Source organism: Squalius cephalus (genome assembly GCF_949319135.1).
Source record: "Squalius cephalus genome assembly, chromosome: 16".
Classification (NCBI taxonomy): Eukaryota; Metazoa; Chordata; class Actinopteri; order Cypriniformes; family Leuciscidae; genus Squalius; species Squalius cephalus.
In genome coordinates, this window is record NC_137137.1 from 16,100,931 (window position 1) to 16,120,318 (window position 19,388).

Here is a 19,388-nt window from a genome sequence, read left to right on the forward strand (position 1 = left end):
AGTGAGGGCGGAGCGTTGATTTCGCGGCTTTACTTCCTGCTCACTACTGCACAGGTCTGGTCCCGAGATCGCTACTGCGCAGACTCAAGTTCCAATATGTCAGCGCCATATCGGGACTCTGGCGGCTTCAGTTCTCATCAATGGAAGAGAGCAAAGGGGCGTCGTCCATCTTTTTTTACAGTCTATGATCTGAACGCGCCCCCTGAACCCCATAATAAAGATGGACAGTGACATAGAAATTTGCACAAATTAAGCATATGTTCCATACAATTGAGGTATTATCGAAATATCTACATTTTAATAACGAGTGATTATTTAACAAAAGGCAAGTAAAACGGTCAGGGTTACATTTTAGACACACACACACACACACACACACACACACACACACACACACACACACACACCTTTGAAGCGATAGAAAAGTCCTCGCGACTGCATCACTCGCAAGACGAAACCTGCATTGGTGTACAAGGCCGAAGTCCACCATTCTCCAGTTGAATGGTTGCTACACACACATAGTTTAGATGTGTCCGTGGTTGATGGCGAACCACCCGCCCGCAGTAAGAGTCCAGCCCGGGCAGCATCGCGGGGAAAGATGCACTGGAACTTTTGCACCACAAAAACAAACCCATCATTGCCTCTCTCATCTACTACGCGATATCACAGTTTGACATGTCTGTTATTGGAAAGTTCCATGTGGTGTCATGAATAATTAAGAGAAAGTGTCTTCTCATTGGATAAGAAAACTCAGTCATGAATAATTATGAGACACCGATGAGTCATCAAAGTACAACAGTGCTCTGCCACGACACGATGAAGATTTTAAACCCGGAAGATGAAAATAAGGGGGAAAAAACTCAAATTGAACCATTTTCCCCCTACTATTAAATCTAACAGATGCTAACATTGTCTTCAATGGTGTTCAACATACATACCTCTGTTAAAATCACAGAAAATTTGGTTTAAGGTTTTTATGACCCTTTAATGTATGTTTTGTGTGAAGTTTAGCTCAGTAACGTATGCTGGTGATGCTCAGAATTACAGCTGGGATTCTCTGACAGGGGAAGTGAGGGCAGAGTATGTAATGATAATGGAGACGTTAATGCTGATTATAATTACATGTGTATTTTTTGACAGATAAAAAAGGGCCTCAGTTGCTTGTTACTGCTGTGCTCTGTGTCTGTTTGTATTAATCTCCTTCGATATAACCTCTCATGTTAAGACAGAACTAATAAAGCCAAGCAGGCTACTCATCTTTGAATGAGGACTCTGTAATGTCCCGACTTCATAGAGCCGTAACTGAGAAATAGCAAGCAGTGTGCATTAACAGACCATTGCCTTCCACAACCCCATCCTGCAATAACGTAGTGTTACATCTTTGTAAAACAGCTTCTAAGATGCCACTCCAGCACAGGGACCATATCGTGCCCCCTTATGTGTCCTCCACTATAAACACAAGCTGCTGTCTGCTGGAGCCCTGCCCTCCGCACTAGCTGGGGAACCCAATAAGACATTTCCAGCAGAACTGCAGCCGTAGATTTGCTTTAAATTGGATCCAGTGCACAGATGGAGGCACCGGTGCTTTTGACCCTCCTCTGGAATGCTGTGGATGTTGTTCTCATCTTCCCTTTTTAGCTGCATCGAGGGACAGTGTTTCAGTGGAGGTGCAGGCGGCAATGACCCTGCTAATTAAGCCAAGAGCCAAACGACTCTGATTCAGGTTTTTTGGGGGTTTGAATGTTAAAAACAATGGATTTCTTTTAAATGGTTCTTCAAAAGAGAACTTTACAGGGGGATAGTTAACTTCAAGTAGTGACACTACTACTTTAACTTGACTACATTTTTCAGCAGCATGACAACAGTTCAGTTATTTTCTTAATAGTGTTGCTTCTCTAGTAACAAGGTACTTCATTCAGTGAGTAGCACTGTACCTCACTGTTTTTAATGTGCAAGCTGAGGAAATAATAAAACAGTCTTTTTTAGGTGTTTTAGGTGTTAGACGGAGGTAGAAGTAAACTGAAGACTTTAGAGTAGTAGTTTGGGGTTTAAAAAAAAAGAGAGAAATTCAGTTGCTTTTGAAAGGACAAAAATAAGGTGTCAGTGGTAAAACGTGAGGAAATGCTAGATTTTTTTTTATAGCTGACAAAGTTAAAGTCTAATGAAATACACTGACACCTTATTTTTGTCCTTTCAAAAGCAACTGAAAGGTGCTGTATCCCTGTATCCCCCTAACAATTAGGTGTAATATATATTAGGTGTAATATATATATATATATATATATATATATATATATATATATATATATATATATATATATATATATATATATATATATATATATATAGTATATATTTAGTATAAACTTAACTGTTCAAGTTTTATTCTGTCACCCTGATTCAAATTATAATTTATATAGGACAGGTTTTATTTTTTTTTACATAACACATTTTTGCCCCCCTAATAAGTGTTAAACAACTGTTCCCAGCTTGTAATGTAGCTAACTACTTTTATCAAAGCATTAGCTTGACTGTAGTTTAATTTCTTCAAATTATGACTGGTTTGTAGTTTCCCCAACACTGTATGGCTAGGTAAATAAATCTATATTGCAATTGAGAACATAATTGCATAGTTCTGTAGCCTGACAATTAAATCAACAAATATTTTATTTAGTTAAATAGGAGTCACTAACCTTTTGGAAAATGCAGTTTAAGTTAAGCTGATAGCTAATATTTTAGTTGTTTTTTAGCTAGTTAGCTGGTTCATTATTGACTGGTTATTAGCTGGTCCTGGTTATTGTCCTGAGACCATGATCCAAAAATGTGATTGACCCCCTTCAACCCTCGACAATGCGAGTAAATCACTCGCATATGCGAGTAAATTTCACTCTGGACAAATAGACACAAATAATGTCTATCATTAGCCATTGGTTAATAAATTCTTAGATTTTACTCGCTAGTGTGTGTGTTACACCGTGTCCTCCTAACTGCATGCGACGCTACACACGATAAAAGGTATCTTTTCCATGTTAATCACAGTTTTTGTCTTAACCAGCTACAAGTGTACTGTATGAATGAACGAATGAATGAAGGAGGCACTTATATATATATTTTTACTATGTACTACTGTAAACACAAGGTGCTTTACAATCATATCAGGGGATCTCTCCTCAACCTCCACCAGTGTGCAGCATCCACTTGGATGATGCGACGGCAGCCACAGTACAATGGCGCCAGTGCGCTCACCACTACTATTTTACGAGAAGTACCATGGGATTTTTAGTGTGTTAAAAACAATTAGCATTCACATTGGCATTTTTAACACTGAACCTAAAGATACCGAACCTAAAGGCATAGGGACATATTCACAACCTGATTGGTCGGCTTTTATGACGTTTAGTTCGCAACAGAACTTACCGAACATCCAAAACAATGCTGTGTGCTGGCATAAATGTGCTCGTTGTATGTGCGTAGCCTACTTGAGAACTCACGAAGAGCTTATAATATGTGTAAAGAAGTCAAAACATCAGAGGAATCCCTCTGTCACACACACAAATGAAGATCTGCTGCAAGGAGACACGGTTCTGATTCCTGTACCGAACTGTGATGCGCAAAATTGCGACTAAACAGTATGCTTGAGCATTCTGTCCTTTTTAGGGCCGCATCTTGTGACATCATGTCCCGTTTTTGGTTTGTTTACATGTCTTTGGTCCGTGTTGCGTTCATATTTAATTCAAACCGCACCAGAGTTCGTTTGGAAGCGGGCCGAGACCCATCTTTTCAGCGGTTTCAGCCCGCTTGTTTGGTGTGCACCAGGGTTTGGATGGCAGCTTTCACACTTATTCAAATGAACTGCACTAACAGAGCAATCACACCAGGGCTTGTTTTTATCGAACCAAAAGGTGTGAACACACCCTTAATGACCACAAAGAGTCAGGACCTTGGTTTAATGTCTCATCCGAAGGATGGTGCTTGTTACATTACAGTGTCCCCTTCACTGTACTGGGGCGTTAGGACCCACACAACACCACCTGCTAACTTCTCTTCCAGCAGCAACCTTGTTTTCCCAAAAGGTCTCCCATCCAGGTACTGACCAGGCTCAACCCTTCTTAGCTTCAGTGGGCAATCAATCTTAGGCTACAGGGTGATATGGCTGCTGGCATGCAGATGCAGTTACGCATATAAAACACAAGCATGATATTAAGTCTTCCTTTAGCGCCTTGTGACTGAAGGGCTACCTACAGTAAAGACTCTTTCATGTGATGCTTTTCCTGAAATTCTTTTTTGCTTACATCTCTGTCACACAGAGAGTATCACCTTCAAATCCCCCCACCTTAATTTCTCCCGGTTCCCTCGCCCCAGTCCCATCTTTCAGGGACACTTTGATCCTACGTTCTCAACGCCTCCCCGCTCCGCTGGAAATGGTTTGATGTAGGGAAAGGCCGGCTGTGCAGAGGGATGAGTGTGCAGCAACTCGTCCTCTGTGAAATACATCTTTTATTTAGCACAGCCCTGAGACAGCACTTCTGCCTCGCCACACCGCAGTGATAAATGTTCTACACAGGTTTCTGCTGCCACCCACTCCTGAGTTCTGTTAGCACAGATGCTAATGCATTCCTGTGCTACACGGACATCACGTTTGGGAGTTTATTTTCAGTCTGATACCAAGTACTATCACTGATATCAATTCTGATCTTTTTTAATAAATAAAACGAATTTGTGATTTCTGAGAATAAAATGGGTATAGTCATTTCACATTATATTTGAAAGTCATCAATTTTAACATTTAATAGGCCTTCAAATTATTAAACATCTGTTTTCATAACAACAATAATTATGGAACATGATCCATCTTTTAACAACTTTTTTTTTAAATGAATGTTTAACAAGTGTCAAACATATAATTTAAATAAAGGTAATTTAGCTTGATCATTGTTTAGTGTCATGACCTCTGGTAAGCACCGCTCTATGTTTGAATGAGTGCTGCGATTGAGCGCTCTGCAGTTTATTGTGTCCTTTCAGCATTTCTGCTCACATTCATTTGAGCTGAAGGAGAAATAGTTAATATCCTACATTACTATTTCCTAACAAAATTTGTTCGCTTCAGAGGTCGTGTTATGCATACATTTTTGTGCTAAATAAATAATCACTTTTTATTGATTTACACTTTTTTATGTTACATTTTAATATACATATGTGTTACATAAATGGGGACATGTTTTATTGGTCTCACATTTGCATTCAGTAATTCAGTAATTAAAAATGTTTTCTAAATAAATATACAAACATACTTAAAAAAAATACACTACTACTCAAAAGTTGAGGGTCTGTAAGAGATTTAAATGTCTTTGAGAGATTTATCTTACGCTCACTAAGACTGCATTTATTTGATAAACAAAATCAAGGTTGCAAAAATACTCTAAAACAGTTATATTGGGAAATATTATTTTAAATTTATATTTTAAAATGTAATTTATTTATTTGATGGAAAAGCTGAATTTTCAGGAAGTGTTTCCCTGCTTAATATTTTTGTAGAAACTGTGATACTTTTTATTTCAGGATTCTTTGTTGTATAGAAAGTTATCTCCAGTCATATCAGTAGCAAAATAATTTCACGTGGATCAGGTCCCCTCATGGGGGCAGCCATCTTGAGATCACATGACAGAAGAATTACTGCTTGCTTTATTTCGTACCTGCAGATTAAATAATATATGAGTATTGCATTTCTACAATTTCATCACTAACTAAAACATTTTCTAGTAGAAATTCAAAACAATTAAAAAAAAAAAAAAAATTCTTCCTGCACCTTTAATGAACCTGCTCTGAAACAGAATGGGCCTTATAGAAAATGAATGTAGTTTGAATGATATTGTCTGTTGTTGTTCAGATATCCGGGGCATAGAGAACTTCCTGGACCAGACGTCTCAGCAGGGGATGGATGTGTCTCTACAGAAGGTGGAATCTAATATTAACATGATGATCACTGGAATGTTCCGCACCATGAGGGTGGAAGAGCTGCATCGCTACAGGGACACACTGAGGCGTGCTGTGCTGTTCATGAGCCCAGCCACTGCCAAGGCCTTCATTACTGAGGTACATTCACACACACAAGCAAGTATGAATACATATCGCACACCAGCACTGAAAATGTTCACACTTGCGTTTCATACAAATGGTTCCCTTTAGACTAATAGATTTCTTTGCACTGCACAGATACAAGTAGTGGCCCTCAAATCCAGCCAGTGGGCATTTAATGCAAGGCCTTTAATCTTTCAGTCCATCCGGCATTTAACTAGTTCACATTATGTTGATCTGTGAGGCTCACAGCTCCAGGCAGGATATGATGTCATAGTAAATTTAATATTTTCAGTGCTTTTGTGGCAGATTAAATACAGTATTTTTTTTTTTTTTATAAAAAAATTATTTATTATTATTTGCATTATAATGCAAAGCTTTAGTGTTTTCCATTTTGGCCTAAGTCCCTTTCTTTCTATTGGTCATAGTAATTCATTCTTATTGAAAAATGTCACTTGTTTAAATTGGCAATATTTGTAAGGAAGCCATTAAATGGCTTTGCTCTCTCTCTGATAACTCTCTCTGGGAATTAAACCATGAAGTATTGCTTAATCTCACATGCTATTCTCATTCGCCTTTAATTAAAAATATCCTGTGAAAAGCAATCAAAATCCAATTTTGGTTGAACGTGGAATAGGACAGGAACCATCAGTAGTGGTTGAGACTGCAGGCAGCTGTAATGACTCTTGGGTCTGGGGATGATAAGTTGATCAGGGGAGCTTAGATTCTTAAAGATACGCACTTCAGCCAGGGAATCATTGCAGGAAAATTTAAAACAGTTTATTGTTTTTGTTATTAGATTTGACTATATAAAGGAGCTTGCAGGAATAAATTGAAAAAACACCTTACTGCATGTGCTGCTCATGCATGTATTTTGAAAGGAGGTCGGTCACTCGAACATTACACTTATGTTCTGAATCTATAAACCTAAATTGATGTTTGGAGAGTAAGCGGGTTTTTTTTTTTTTTTGTGACCTCTCAGCTTGCTTAAATTAATGGTGCATTTTAAATTAATGTCTAAAAACATCTAAAAAATAATATTTATATTATTATAATTTTCATATTATTTAATTGTATTAATTTTTAGGTTTTCAGAGAGGATTCTACCATACTACCATTCAAAAGTTTGGGAACAGTAAGTTTTTAAAAATGTTTTAAAGAAGTCTCTCTTACCAAGGCTATACTTATTTGATCAAAAATACAGTAAAAACTGTAACATTGTGAAATAATATTTTAATTTATAGTAACTGTTTTCTATTTTAATATAGTTAAACTAATTTATTCCTGTGATTGAGAGCTGATTTTTCAGCGGCCACTACTCTAGTCGTCAGCGTCACATGATCATGAAATTAAACAATACTTTCTTAATATTATCATGTGTAAAAACGGTTGTGCTGCTTAATATTTTTTGTTTGACAATGTAAAACACTGAATGGTGGTATGTTTGTGTATGCATACATAAATAAATAAATAAAAATAGTATAACTGTATTAATTCTTATATATATATATATATATATATATATATATATATATATATATATATATATATATATATATATTTTAAAAAAATATTCAGTTTTATTACGTTACTGTTAAATGTAGTTTACCATTTATTACATTTTTGTGTGTGTATATATAGCTATATATGGGCTTTGGTTGCATTCAGCGAGTGTGTTCAGGTCTTCAAGCACCACAGCAGGGAAGACTATTAAACATCTGTTGTGAGCGTTTATTACCAGGTCTTGAATCTGAGGCTGCAGTGTTCTGGTTTGTTCAGAAACTGTCACATAAAGGAAGCGTATCTGGCTTATCTAAGCCTTTTGTCTGCTCTATAAAGCTGATTTAAATGCCAGTTCATTGTACAAGAGACATTCTGTGTATAGTTAAGAGACAAATTGCTCCGATTAGAAGTCATGTTTCAGCATGCAGCTGCTTCTCAGGTGTTTTATGGTCAATTGTGAACATATTTTACTAGAGCTGGTATTTAATAATGACAAAATAAAGAATTGCATTAGTTGCGGTCGGAACAGCAAGACAGTGCTCCGCCACACACAGTTCCTTTGAAACAACCTTCAGAAGTTTCTCAACAAACAATTCAGCTTTGTCTTTATTGTGTAAATCTTCAGTGTGCAATACTGTAGTTTGATGAGTAACATTTATTGAAATAATTTATGCTCTCCTATTCTTATTGTAGAAGTCTTTTACAAGCAGAGAAAAACTTTAATGTGTGTAAATCTTTGCACTGGATTCATGCACAGTCCATAGAGCCCCATTAAATATCCTATATCGCAGATACATGTGCCAAGATTGATGTTTATTGGACAAGAGTTTTTAAACATGTAATTTTGGGTCCTGCCCAAACACTCTATGAAAGCATTATAACAACAACGTTGTTGCATATATTCAACAATTTGGCAATGCCACTCTTAACCTGCTAGCAAACATATTAAATCATTTCTGGATCCTGTCCAATACTGACAAAAATAAAGCTCAAATGTATCCAATAGCGTGTGTACTACCTGTCAGAGGAAGTCTGGGAGCGAAGTGAATAAGTCAGATTGCAAATGGTCTTACTTGGGTGAAGGGTCCCAGGCCAGGCATTTAACAGGGAGAGATCAGCACAGTAGACAGACAGAAGACATGATGGAGGATGTCAGTGAGGCGAGAGGTGAGGACAAGGCTCGACCAGCCGCCTGTCTTTGTGATGTGTGTATGGTGAACAGTCAGAGACAGATGTCCATCACACTTGTCAAGCTGTCAGAGCATGGAGGGAAACCGTCCACTTCAGTAGACAATTAAGGTATATTGCTTTGATGAAACATGATGGTTTGCGTAGCCTTGTCTATTTATATTATAATATTATATATTACATATATTATATTATTAAAATCCATATAATTCATTTTATTATTTTATATATTTCACGGTAAAACCGTCTTTAAGTCAAGTTTGATAATGCGGTTTGGCAAAATCTTACTGTCAATCCCATAGCAAAGAGATGCTACTTCATTTGCAAACATATGTCATAATAAGCCTCCAGAAAATGGTCTTGCATACAGACACTAGTCTGATGCATCCAAGATTTCAGCATAACCAGCTTTGCCAGATCATTTTCAGTTTGCTCTTCAAAATTAATATTACAATCCTGTTGTGCTGTGTAGCTCTGACAAAAATCAGCACATTAGTTCCAGAATCCTTCCTCTCGCTACCACAGTAAAATATTTATTCATTTATTTACATTCAAAGCCGTCAGAATGAGGCAGCTGTTGTTTCCCATCAGCCCATGGACTATGCATGATTCACAGGCCTCAGTAACTCGTTAACGTCTGTGGTCACTTTGGCTCAAGGTCACAGTGGTGACTGATGGCCCTGTCCTCACACACACACACACACACATACACACACACACATGCACAGGCACACGCAAACACACACACACAGGCAGGCGTGTTTAGACAAGTCTCTCTAACCACCACCCAAGGTCACGCTCACCGAAGCAGACAAACACAGCAGGTGATCTCAGTTGGCACTCGCTGTGACCTTAAGAGCTTTGATTGGATAAGAGGTAAACACAGACAATTGAGAAATTGGAGCATCTGTGTGAGCCGCACCAGAAAAATGTCACAAGATTTGGTCACAAAATTCACAAAAAAAACCAAGAAAGACATTACAGAAGCATGGCAAGATAACACATGACTAAAAGGGGGAGGGTAATATCGTTGAAGGTTAAACAGACAAGAGGCAGTGATTGCTTCCTCTTCAACAGTCGCTTATGATAAAGTTATGTCATTAAAATGCCTCCTGATAGTCACCAAGCTTCTTTTTTCATTTAAATGAGTTTATATTTGAGATGTTCATTCAAGGTGACAATTTGGATGTAGACACTCCGCTGAGCTCTTATGCTGATTGACATATGAGAAACTTTTCTGCTGCTCAGACAAATCCTTTCCACAGCAGCAGGAAACGGAGAGGCTTTTTCAAATACATTATTTAAAATGGAGTACAGGAGATGATGACTGCTCAGATTCATTGTATGTTTTATAGCCGACCTGACATCATTGGTGCCTGTGCCCAGGTGACAGACAAGGGGAGTCTTACCAGGTACAAAGAGCCTTTGTGATGAATTGTAATGAGCAGCGCTGCCCTTTTGCCATAGAAATGAACAAATATTCAATGTGTGAGATCGCATGGTTTTCTAAATCCATAAATTCATATGTGACCATATAGAGTTGTAATGGAAATTATTCAACCCCCATTGCAAATTTACAGACTTTCAGCTGTTTGCAATGAACAAATCAAACAAAAGTAATTGAAATAGCTCAACACAACAAATGTTTCAAGTGTTTTCCTCATATTCAACTGAGAATGCAACATTTAATGACTTCTGCAGTCTCAAAATTATTCAGCCCCTTCATGGTGTAACGACTGAGACAAATCTAACACAATTATTTGTTATATTCAACAAATAATCTTTAAAACCCACTCTGGGGTCTATGGACCCATCCCCCAAAAGACCAACTAGGGCAAGAAGGGCATCAGTTACCATGACTACCAACTGATAAGATAAAAAAAAATGTGGTCACATGGAAAAGCAGAGGCCATAGGAAAAACCCACAGCCCTTAAAACAGACTTTCCTGCATTAATTTATAGACGAACTGAACATGCACCCCAGGACATTGTGTGAATGATTATTACGATCTTGTGTAGTGTATTTTGAATTCTATTATTTTTTTGATACTATGTATTTTATGATAGAACCACCAACGGTCAATGTAACCTCACCTATACCATGTTTGGTCTCTATAAATTTGTACTTTGAAGATCAAATGATCGTGTATATGATGTCGATAGCTGTGCAACATATTAGTATTACAAGAATCTTTAATAGTTTCTTCATCAGCAACCAATCCAGCTGCACATGCAAATGAGCACGCTTGAAACAAAGAGCCATACAATCTCCAACAGAGGAATTTTCCCGCTTGGAAATCCCACATTTCTCATTGGTCAAGCCCAACCCAGAGAGGTGTGACTTTTCTCAGGCTTTATAGAGCCAAATTCGCAGTGACCTCCCTCTCTTCTTCTTCTTGCTTCTACTGCTGATTCTTCGGGTTTATGTGCGTGGGGGACCATGACCACACCCTGCTATGTCTTCACTCTCCCAACAGAGTCAGACTGTACTTTCTTCATTCCTACTCGGAAGAAAATTTCAACTTTACCATCACTGAATGGGCAATCATCAACTCTTGGCCTTCTCGGTATCTTCAGGTTGCTGTCCTGTGCATGAAGCCATCGACTGACGGAACCAATGAGATCATCTTCAAAGACGTCACACACTGCGGTAGACTCCTCTTAATGAGGTGATTTGAAAGAAGAAAGCTGATGGTTCTTTAGTTAAGTGAATATTTTCCATAGTTTCATTTCCTGCTTCCGGTTTCATTCTGTCACTTACCATTTTATCCATGTATGTGTGATTGTATGTATGTGTGTTTAGATTAGTTGTGTTTGTGATTTAGTTAATAAAACTTGTGCACAACACGTATATAACATCTTTAGCATTTAGTAGAAAACCCATTTGCTAATATGACCTGCTACAAACGAGATGTATAACCAGACACCAGCTTCTGGCAGCATTTTTGAGGAATCTTAGGCTATTCTTCATGAGCAATGGCCTCCAGTTCAGTAATATTCTTGGGTTTGCATGCTGCAACTGCCTTCTTCAAATCCCATTTTTTTATGGGGTTCAAGGCAGGTGACTGTGATGGCCACTGTAGAATCTTCCAGGACTTCTTCTGCAACCAAGTCTTGGTGGAATTTGAGGTATGCTTGGGATCATTGTCCTGCTGAAAGGTCCAATGACGCCCAAGCTTCAGCTTCCTCACTGACGGCATGACGTTTTCTCCTAGAATTTCCTGATACTTCAATTAATCCATCTTGCCTTCCACACACTGCAGGTTTTCCACACACTGAGCCACCACCATGCTTAACTGTAGGAAGAGTGTTCTTTTAAGCATGTTTCATTCTTCTTCCTCCAGACATACAGCTGATCCATAATGCCGAAAAGTTCCAGTTTTGTTTCATCGCTCCACAGAACAGAATCTTAAAACGTCTGTGACTTATTTATATGATTTTGAGCACTTTTCTTGTGCTTTTTGATCAGTAGTGGTGTAAGTCTTGGAGTTCTGGCATGCATTTAGTATGCGCCTTACTGTGCAAGCTGAAACCTGTTGCCTGTTGCCACCAAGTCTTGCTGCAGGTCTTTTGCAGTCACTTGAGGATTTTTCTGAACCTGCCTTCTCAGAAATCTGGTTGCAGCCATTGATAGCTTCCTTTTTCTGCCCTGCCCAGATAGTATAACCACTGTTCCTTTAACTTTGAACTTGCGAACTATGCTTCCAACAATGTCTCTAGGAACATTTAGTGCCTTCACTATCTTTTTGTATCCTGTTCCTTGTTTGTAAAGTGTGATGATATCTTCTCTTAACTTTTTGGCCCATTTTCCATTTTTTTGACTTGGCCATATTTCTATCATGTACTCAACAAACCTAGCCTAGATATTTCATGTGTTCTAGCTCAAGCACACCTGATGCAACTAATGAAGGCCTTGATTAGTTGCATCAGATATGTTTGAGACAACACCTGTTTTGCAAATGTGTGCTGTTGTGAGGGATTCTATTTAGGGGGTTGAATAATTTTAAAACTGCAGAAGTCATTAATAGTTGCAATTTCAGTTGAATTTGGGGAAACCACTTGAAACATTTGTTGTATTGAGCTATTTCAAATACTTTTGTTTGATTTGTTCACTGTAAACTGCTGAAAGTCTGTACATTTTGCCAATAAACCTGATTTATTTGCAATGGGGGTTGAATAATTTACATTTCAACTGCAATTATGAGAATCCCCAATTATGAGAATTCTCTTTAATATCTCAGTTGCTTAATATATATATATATATATATATATATATATATATATATATATATATATATATATATATATATATATATATATATATATATGGAAAAATCATATTTAATAAATTAACTTTTGTTGATCAGAATAAAATGAATTCATTTCATGTTGATATATTTTTTTTAAATGCGTAAGGAATCATTTTTGTAGGCCACCTTGGTTCCCTCAACGAAAATCCAATAGGATTTTTCCATTTTAATGTCCCTGACAACCTCTGTAGTACCATTTTGCCACTTGTTAGAAATTTGTGTCTCGCCTTTTGAAAAAATCGCCTTTTTCAAATCACTTAAGTTTAAAACACACACACACACACACACACACACACACACACACACACACACACACACGCACACATACAGGTTGGGTTTTACTGATGTATTTTATATTGTTGAATAAAACGTGAAAATATCTTGAGCTTGTGTTAACCAGACCTTACTTCAATCATTTAACCAGAAACCCATTAAAAACACATTGACTTGAGATGAAACCGGAAGTGCAACAATGCTAACTAATTTCTTGGTTTTAGTACTCATTCCTACAGCACTCTATTGCAATTCTTTAAAATCCTCTTCTTGCCATTTGCAATTCAAATTCCACATCTTCATTCAATTTTAATATGAACTTTTCATCTCTCATTTTAAGGCTTTATATTCGTATATCAACAATTGGCTTGTTTCTGTTTTGTATTTCTTAAGGAATTGTAGAAAAAACATCCAGAACAAAGCTGATTTTATTTTCTAGATATTCATAAAGAGCAATGTTTGATTGTATAGTGTTTACACGTCGCGGCCCTACAATTTCCCCAAAAACAGCAGTATCTGCTTGTTAAGCTAAGAGAGGAGAAAGATTACACACTTTAGCCTAATTGAAACATAATTTAGAACTCCAGAAAATCTCCTAAGCCTTGAAAGAGCAATCAACGAAAACTAAAATTTTCATCATCATCATGAGATAAATGTCTATCATAGTCCATGTTTATTTAACTCAATACTTTGTTGTTGTTGCAGAAAAATGACTCCCTTTGCACAATGCTGAAACATCAGCAAACCATTCAGTGCTGTGTGAGCAAAGGCTTGTATTTATAGCGCAAGGGCCAGCGCCCTCATCTTCGCGTGATCACTGGGCCACGGCGGTGGCTGATCGGGACGTTACAAGCGGAGATGATTCTTGGAGACGGGGTGGAGGCACTGATTGACGTGTCAGCTTTTTTACTGGGGTGGATGGCCACGGCTGTCAGCTGGCGAGCATTTCAGCCCCTATGATGGATTATTTACAGCTCTTGCGCTGCTGTCACTCGCCACATCCTCCGAGCCGCTCCCGAACATTACATGGCCAATTACGCCACACTGGCCATTTTCTCATCTCAATCAAATTATCTCTACATTGTGTTTAATTTCAGTCGCAAAGACCTCAGCCGATTTTACATGGGTCTGTAGAAACAATATATCACCCTGGGAGTCCTGTTGAATGGGCAAACAGGCTGCCATAAAGCAGTCTTTGGAAAATAGATAACACAGCTAGTGCTGGCTTTTTCGATTAAAGTGGAATGAAGGATGAAGAATGAAATTACTCGCACTAGTATTTCTCTTTAATTCATGCACTTTACTTAAATGGGAAGCTCGCTACTAAGACGTCTGCGGTGGCGAGAGGAGAAGTGCATTGTAAATTCATAAATTTTCCTTTGACTTAGATGGAACCACTGCAGACCATTTTTCGACAGAATGACGGAAGATGTATTTACTTTTATTTGCGTACATATTTATTTTTGCATGGGCAACAGCATCCAGAATGTCATTGATTGTTATTGATTCACAAGGATGTTATGGATTAATGGAATTGTAATGATTATTACCGCCATCAGCAACTTTTCAGTTCACAGACTGAAAGCTTGCACTCCTTCAAACCGAAAAATTTCCTGCCTCGTTTGGAATTTACATTTGGATTTACTTGTAGTTTTTGCCTGTTGCCTTGGGACCGTCTTATTTCAATGCCATGTATTTTCATTTATTTCTTTGCTATTAATGCTGCAAGTCTCCCAAAGAGGAATTTGATGAATAGTGACACAAACATGGCATGTGCTGATAAGCTTACAGTGGCTGGATTACTCCCATAATCCTCTTCCAGCTCGTGGTCCCATTACCCACTGCACAAAAACTCGTGCAGGGGTCACACACCAGGTCACGATTGCATTGTCACCACCCATCATACTTTGCTTCTGCCACCATTGGTCAGGTGCAAACAGCACTTTGTTGAAGTGTTAGATGATATCTGGGGACCTCCATCTTGTGGCAGATTGCTGGATGTTAGATTGATGTGGTTTTGTCGGGAGGAGAGAGACGACACACTGGCATCAAGTTCTCTGGTTTGAGCCCGTGGGGACCGGACTGAACTATTGCACTTATAAAGTGAGCTCTTGATTATTCAAAGTGTTGTTTTTTGAGTGGTGCAAGTGTGCTTGGATGTTACACAGGGAATAATGAAACAGAACCAGCATCTGAGGATTTTATGGAGTTGAACATGTGTTGGCATCTTGGGATGTGGGATAGCTGAGAGTCAACCACTTTTGAGCCCCTAATGAGAAACTGAGCCTTGAGTGGATGGGGTTATGAACATTTCCACACATCGCAGATTGTTGTTTTTTGCCTCATAAATGCTCATTCTTTGAGAACTAACATCCGACATTCAGGCTCATAAAACATAAAGTACTGTATTATCAGCACAATACTGACAAGGATGCTGATAGAAGGAGGTTGAGACAATGTTTAGATATTTCACTAAACTTTCCTCTGTGTGAAAGGGGTGAAATTACAACCTTAGCATCTCTATTAGGGTCCTGCTGCACAGATCTTGTGTAGAGGAACAGAAAAGGTTACTTGTCATCAACATTTTTGTTTGCGATAGCATTTTAGTGTCATGTTAAAATAAATGTATGCATTTTTAATGAAAGCCATAATGGGAATATTCCCATAATAGACCTTTTATAAGTCATAACGTTTCAAGAATAAAGTCGTAACGTTAAAGTTGTAATATTTTGAGTATAAAGCCAAAGTTATGAGAATAATTATTATGAGCCATATTATATTATATTGTATAAAGTTGGAAGTAAAGTAACATAATATGGGACATTATTCTAAATCGCTTCACAATAAAAACATTTTACAAGACTTTCCCATTTGTAAGTTTCTTTTATATATTATGTTTTTTTTATACATTTTACTTTTTACGTTACTTTTAGTCTCATAATATTGCAACTTTAATCCCATATTGCTGTGTTGTAATTAGTGTTGGGACGATAGACGATGCCAGACACAATGACAGACATCATGATGTTGAGCCGGCAGTGGACCGTTATGAACGTCTGTGCGGCGGTGCGCATTTTACTTTCGCTTTAGAATTATCGCAAATTCGGGAAAAACTCAACTAATTCTATGCAGGTTACCTTTTGCATTGGGTTTAAATCCAAAATATTGCCAAATAGGCGATTTTACATTTCGCTTTGAACCAAACCTTCCGCCATTGTAACGTGATAAATGAAATCTGCCTCCTGATGCTGATCTATGCTGCGACGCTCTCGGCTCACGCTGCGTTGAGCAGACACGTTCAGTTTTTAATTGTAGTGTCTGTTCTCTAACTGAACTTAATGATTTTTATTACGCTACTATAAATAGAATTAAAACCACGGTCGGGGCTGTGCCACAGTGGGCAAGTGATGTAACCAGTGAATTAGAGACGGTAAAAGTAAGTGGGTCCAATATCATTGGTCTTAAAAAGTGAGTTGGTCTTGCGACATTAATATTGTATATAATATTATTATCAAAAAATTACGATTTTGGGTAACACTTAACAATGTTTCATTTGTTAACATTAGTTAAAGGAGAAGTTCACTTTTAAAATGAAAATTCTGTCATCATATACTCACCCTCATGTTGTTTCAAAGCTGTATGAATTTCTTTCTTCTGCTGAACAGAAAGGAAGATATTTAGAAGAATATCAGTAACCAGACAGTTTTTGGGTCCCATTGACTTCCATAGTAGGAAAAAAATATACTATGGAAGTCAATGGGACCCAAAAACTGTCTGGTTACTGATATTCTTCTAAATATCTTCCTTTCTGTTCAGCAGAAGAAAGAAATTCATACAGCTTTGAAACAATATGAGGGTGAGTATATGATGACAGAATTTTCATTTTAAAAGTGAACTTCTCCTTTAACTACAGTAGTTTCAACGAACTAACAATTAACAATACTTCTTCAGCATTTATTAATCTTAGTTAATGTTAATCTCAACATTTAATTAATACATTTTTAAGATCAAAAGTTGTATCTGTTAACATTAGTTAATGCACTGTGAACTAACATGAACATGAGCTTTTTTATTAACATTACCAAATGTAATAAATTCTGTAAGAATATAGTATATTGCTCATTGTTACAGTAGTTCATGTTAGTTAATGCATTAGCTAATGTTAACAAATGAGACCTTAGTGTTAAATGTGCGTGTGTGTGTGTGTGTGTGTGTGTGTGTGTGTGTGTGTGTGTGTGTGTGTGTGTGTGTGTGTGTGTGTGTGTGTGTGTGTGTGTGTGTGTGTGTGTGTGTGTGTGTGTGATTTATATATTTTTTATGACATGACACTAAAAAGCTACTAGTTTGAGGACATACCCAGATTTAAAAATAATGTAATAAAAAAGTAACCAGCTCTGACCTTTTTGTAAATTCCATGTAGGTGTGCAGAGTAAAAAAAAAAAAAAAAAATCTAATTTATCTTCTGCCTTTGCACTTGTTCCACACTTTGCTCAGTGTGGATCAAACATTGTAATGGAGGGAAATTACTTCCATGTTGCCCGCTGCAGCTTCTTGCCTCTGCTGTCAACACATGAGCCTGCGGGTAATTATTTGACTACATTATAATTATTTTATGTAAGGAGCTGCAAAGATAACTGGTTGGGTAAAGAAACATGGGAAATCCTGTCACTTCAACTAAGCAAGACTCAGCAAAGACAGGCTTGCTGTTTCAGCTGATCTGTCAAGAGTGCAGAAGCTTGATTATACAGTATAATCTATTAAAACACAGGTGATCATAGCTCTGATAGTTGCTCTTTGTCATGACACCCTGAAGCTTGTTGTGTTTACTCTAGCTCGCCCTTGAGGCCAGAGTACCAGTTTATAGCCACAGTAAATCAGCAGCATATTTACGGTGAGATCAGGACCAAATTATACAAGCAGTTCAGGGTAATTAAGCTAAAGGGGGATGTGAGAAGGATAGAGCCATTGTCCTCAGAAACAAGAGGCTTCTGACCTGTTTCCTTATAGGAACATGCTGTGCTCCATGTACAGTATATGAAAAAAATACTCAAAAGTACTTTTTTATTTCAATAATTTGTGTATATATATTTTTATTCTTTTCTTTTCTTTTTTTATTTAATTTTCTTATTGCATTTTTTTATGCCAATGGCAATGCAAGTTATTTTTCTGCAACATATGTGGCCAGATCATTTTTTTTTCTCCTCAAACTACATGTCCACAATGGTTGTCATAGTAATAGCAGAAATGTGTGTAAGTTCACCAACTTTTTTTGGTCTCACTACAAATGGCAGAAAAAAAAGCAAAAACAAACAAATCAGATTTTAATCACTCAGTGCAAGAGGCATTAACAAAAGTCAGATTTTAATTGGATTTCAAACCACCTTTTACTCCTGCAATGTGATTTATTGCAAAGTAAAATAGGTTATTCAACTAGAGGGAAAAAAATGGCTGGAATGGAGCCAGATCAACTGTAAGTTTGCTAAAACAATGCCTAAACAGCTGTTTGACTATTGGTTATCGTTATTCAGAAGAAGAATAAGAGTAAGTTACATTTTGATGGAAGATTCTAAAAAAAAAAAAAAACCTTTAGAAAAATGTCTTTGGAATAATATTCACCAATGAATAATTTGAATTAAGGCATTAATGTGCATTAAGAAAGTAAATGGGGACCATTTTAATTTTGTGTTGACTGTAATAGGACTTTAATGTGATCCTGATGATGTCCAATGAGATTGTTTCGTATTTTGTTTTTTATTAGTTTCATTTTTTCCCCATGATTATGCAATTATGATTTCACAGCATACCCACATCCAATTTAGACGGGCCCTTTGTTATCAGAGACACAAGTGACATAATTATGAAGCGCGAACAAGTTGGAGTGTTTCTGTATGTCTTGTGTGTTGCTTTGTGCATTCATCATCCAAACCTCCGTTACAGGAGACACTGTGCTGCACCCTCAGAGAGATGATGGCATGATAAGTGTTTTGTGTGCTGTGGAAAGTCACACTACAGATGTGAGATGGGCCACCCTCATGACAG

General features: G+C 37.4%; 1 protein-coding gene across 5 annotated transcripts in view; it reads left to right on the plus strand.

The window, feature by feature from the left end:
* grid2 (glutamate receptor, ionotropic, delta 2) overlaps positions 1-19,388 on the plus strand; it is a 417,868-nt gene that overhangs the window by 238,949 nt on the left and 159,531 nt on the right. For all 5 annotated transcript variants that reach the window (XR_013823893.1, XR_013823894.1, XM_079896932.1 and 2 more), the window contains exon 4: positions 5,888-6,093. Coding sequence is in view for 3 of the 5 variants with exons in the window: in XM_079896932.1 (XP_079753058.1) it covers positions 5,888-6,093 (206 nt within the window). In the remaining 2 variants the exon portion in view is untranslated. The remainder of the gene's footprint in view (positions 1-5,887; positions 6,094-19,388) is intronic.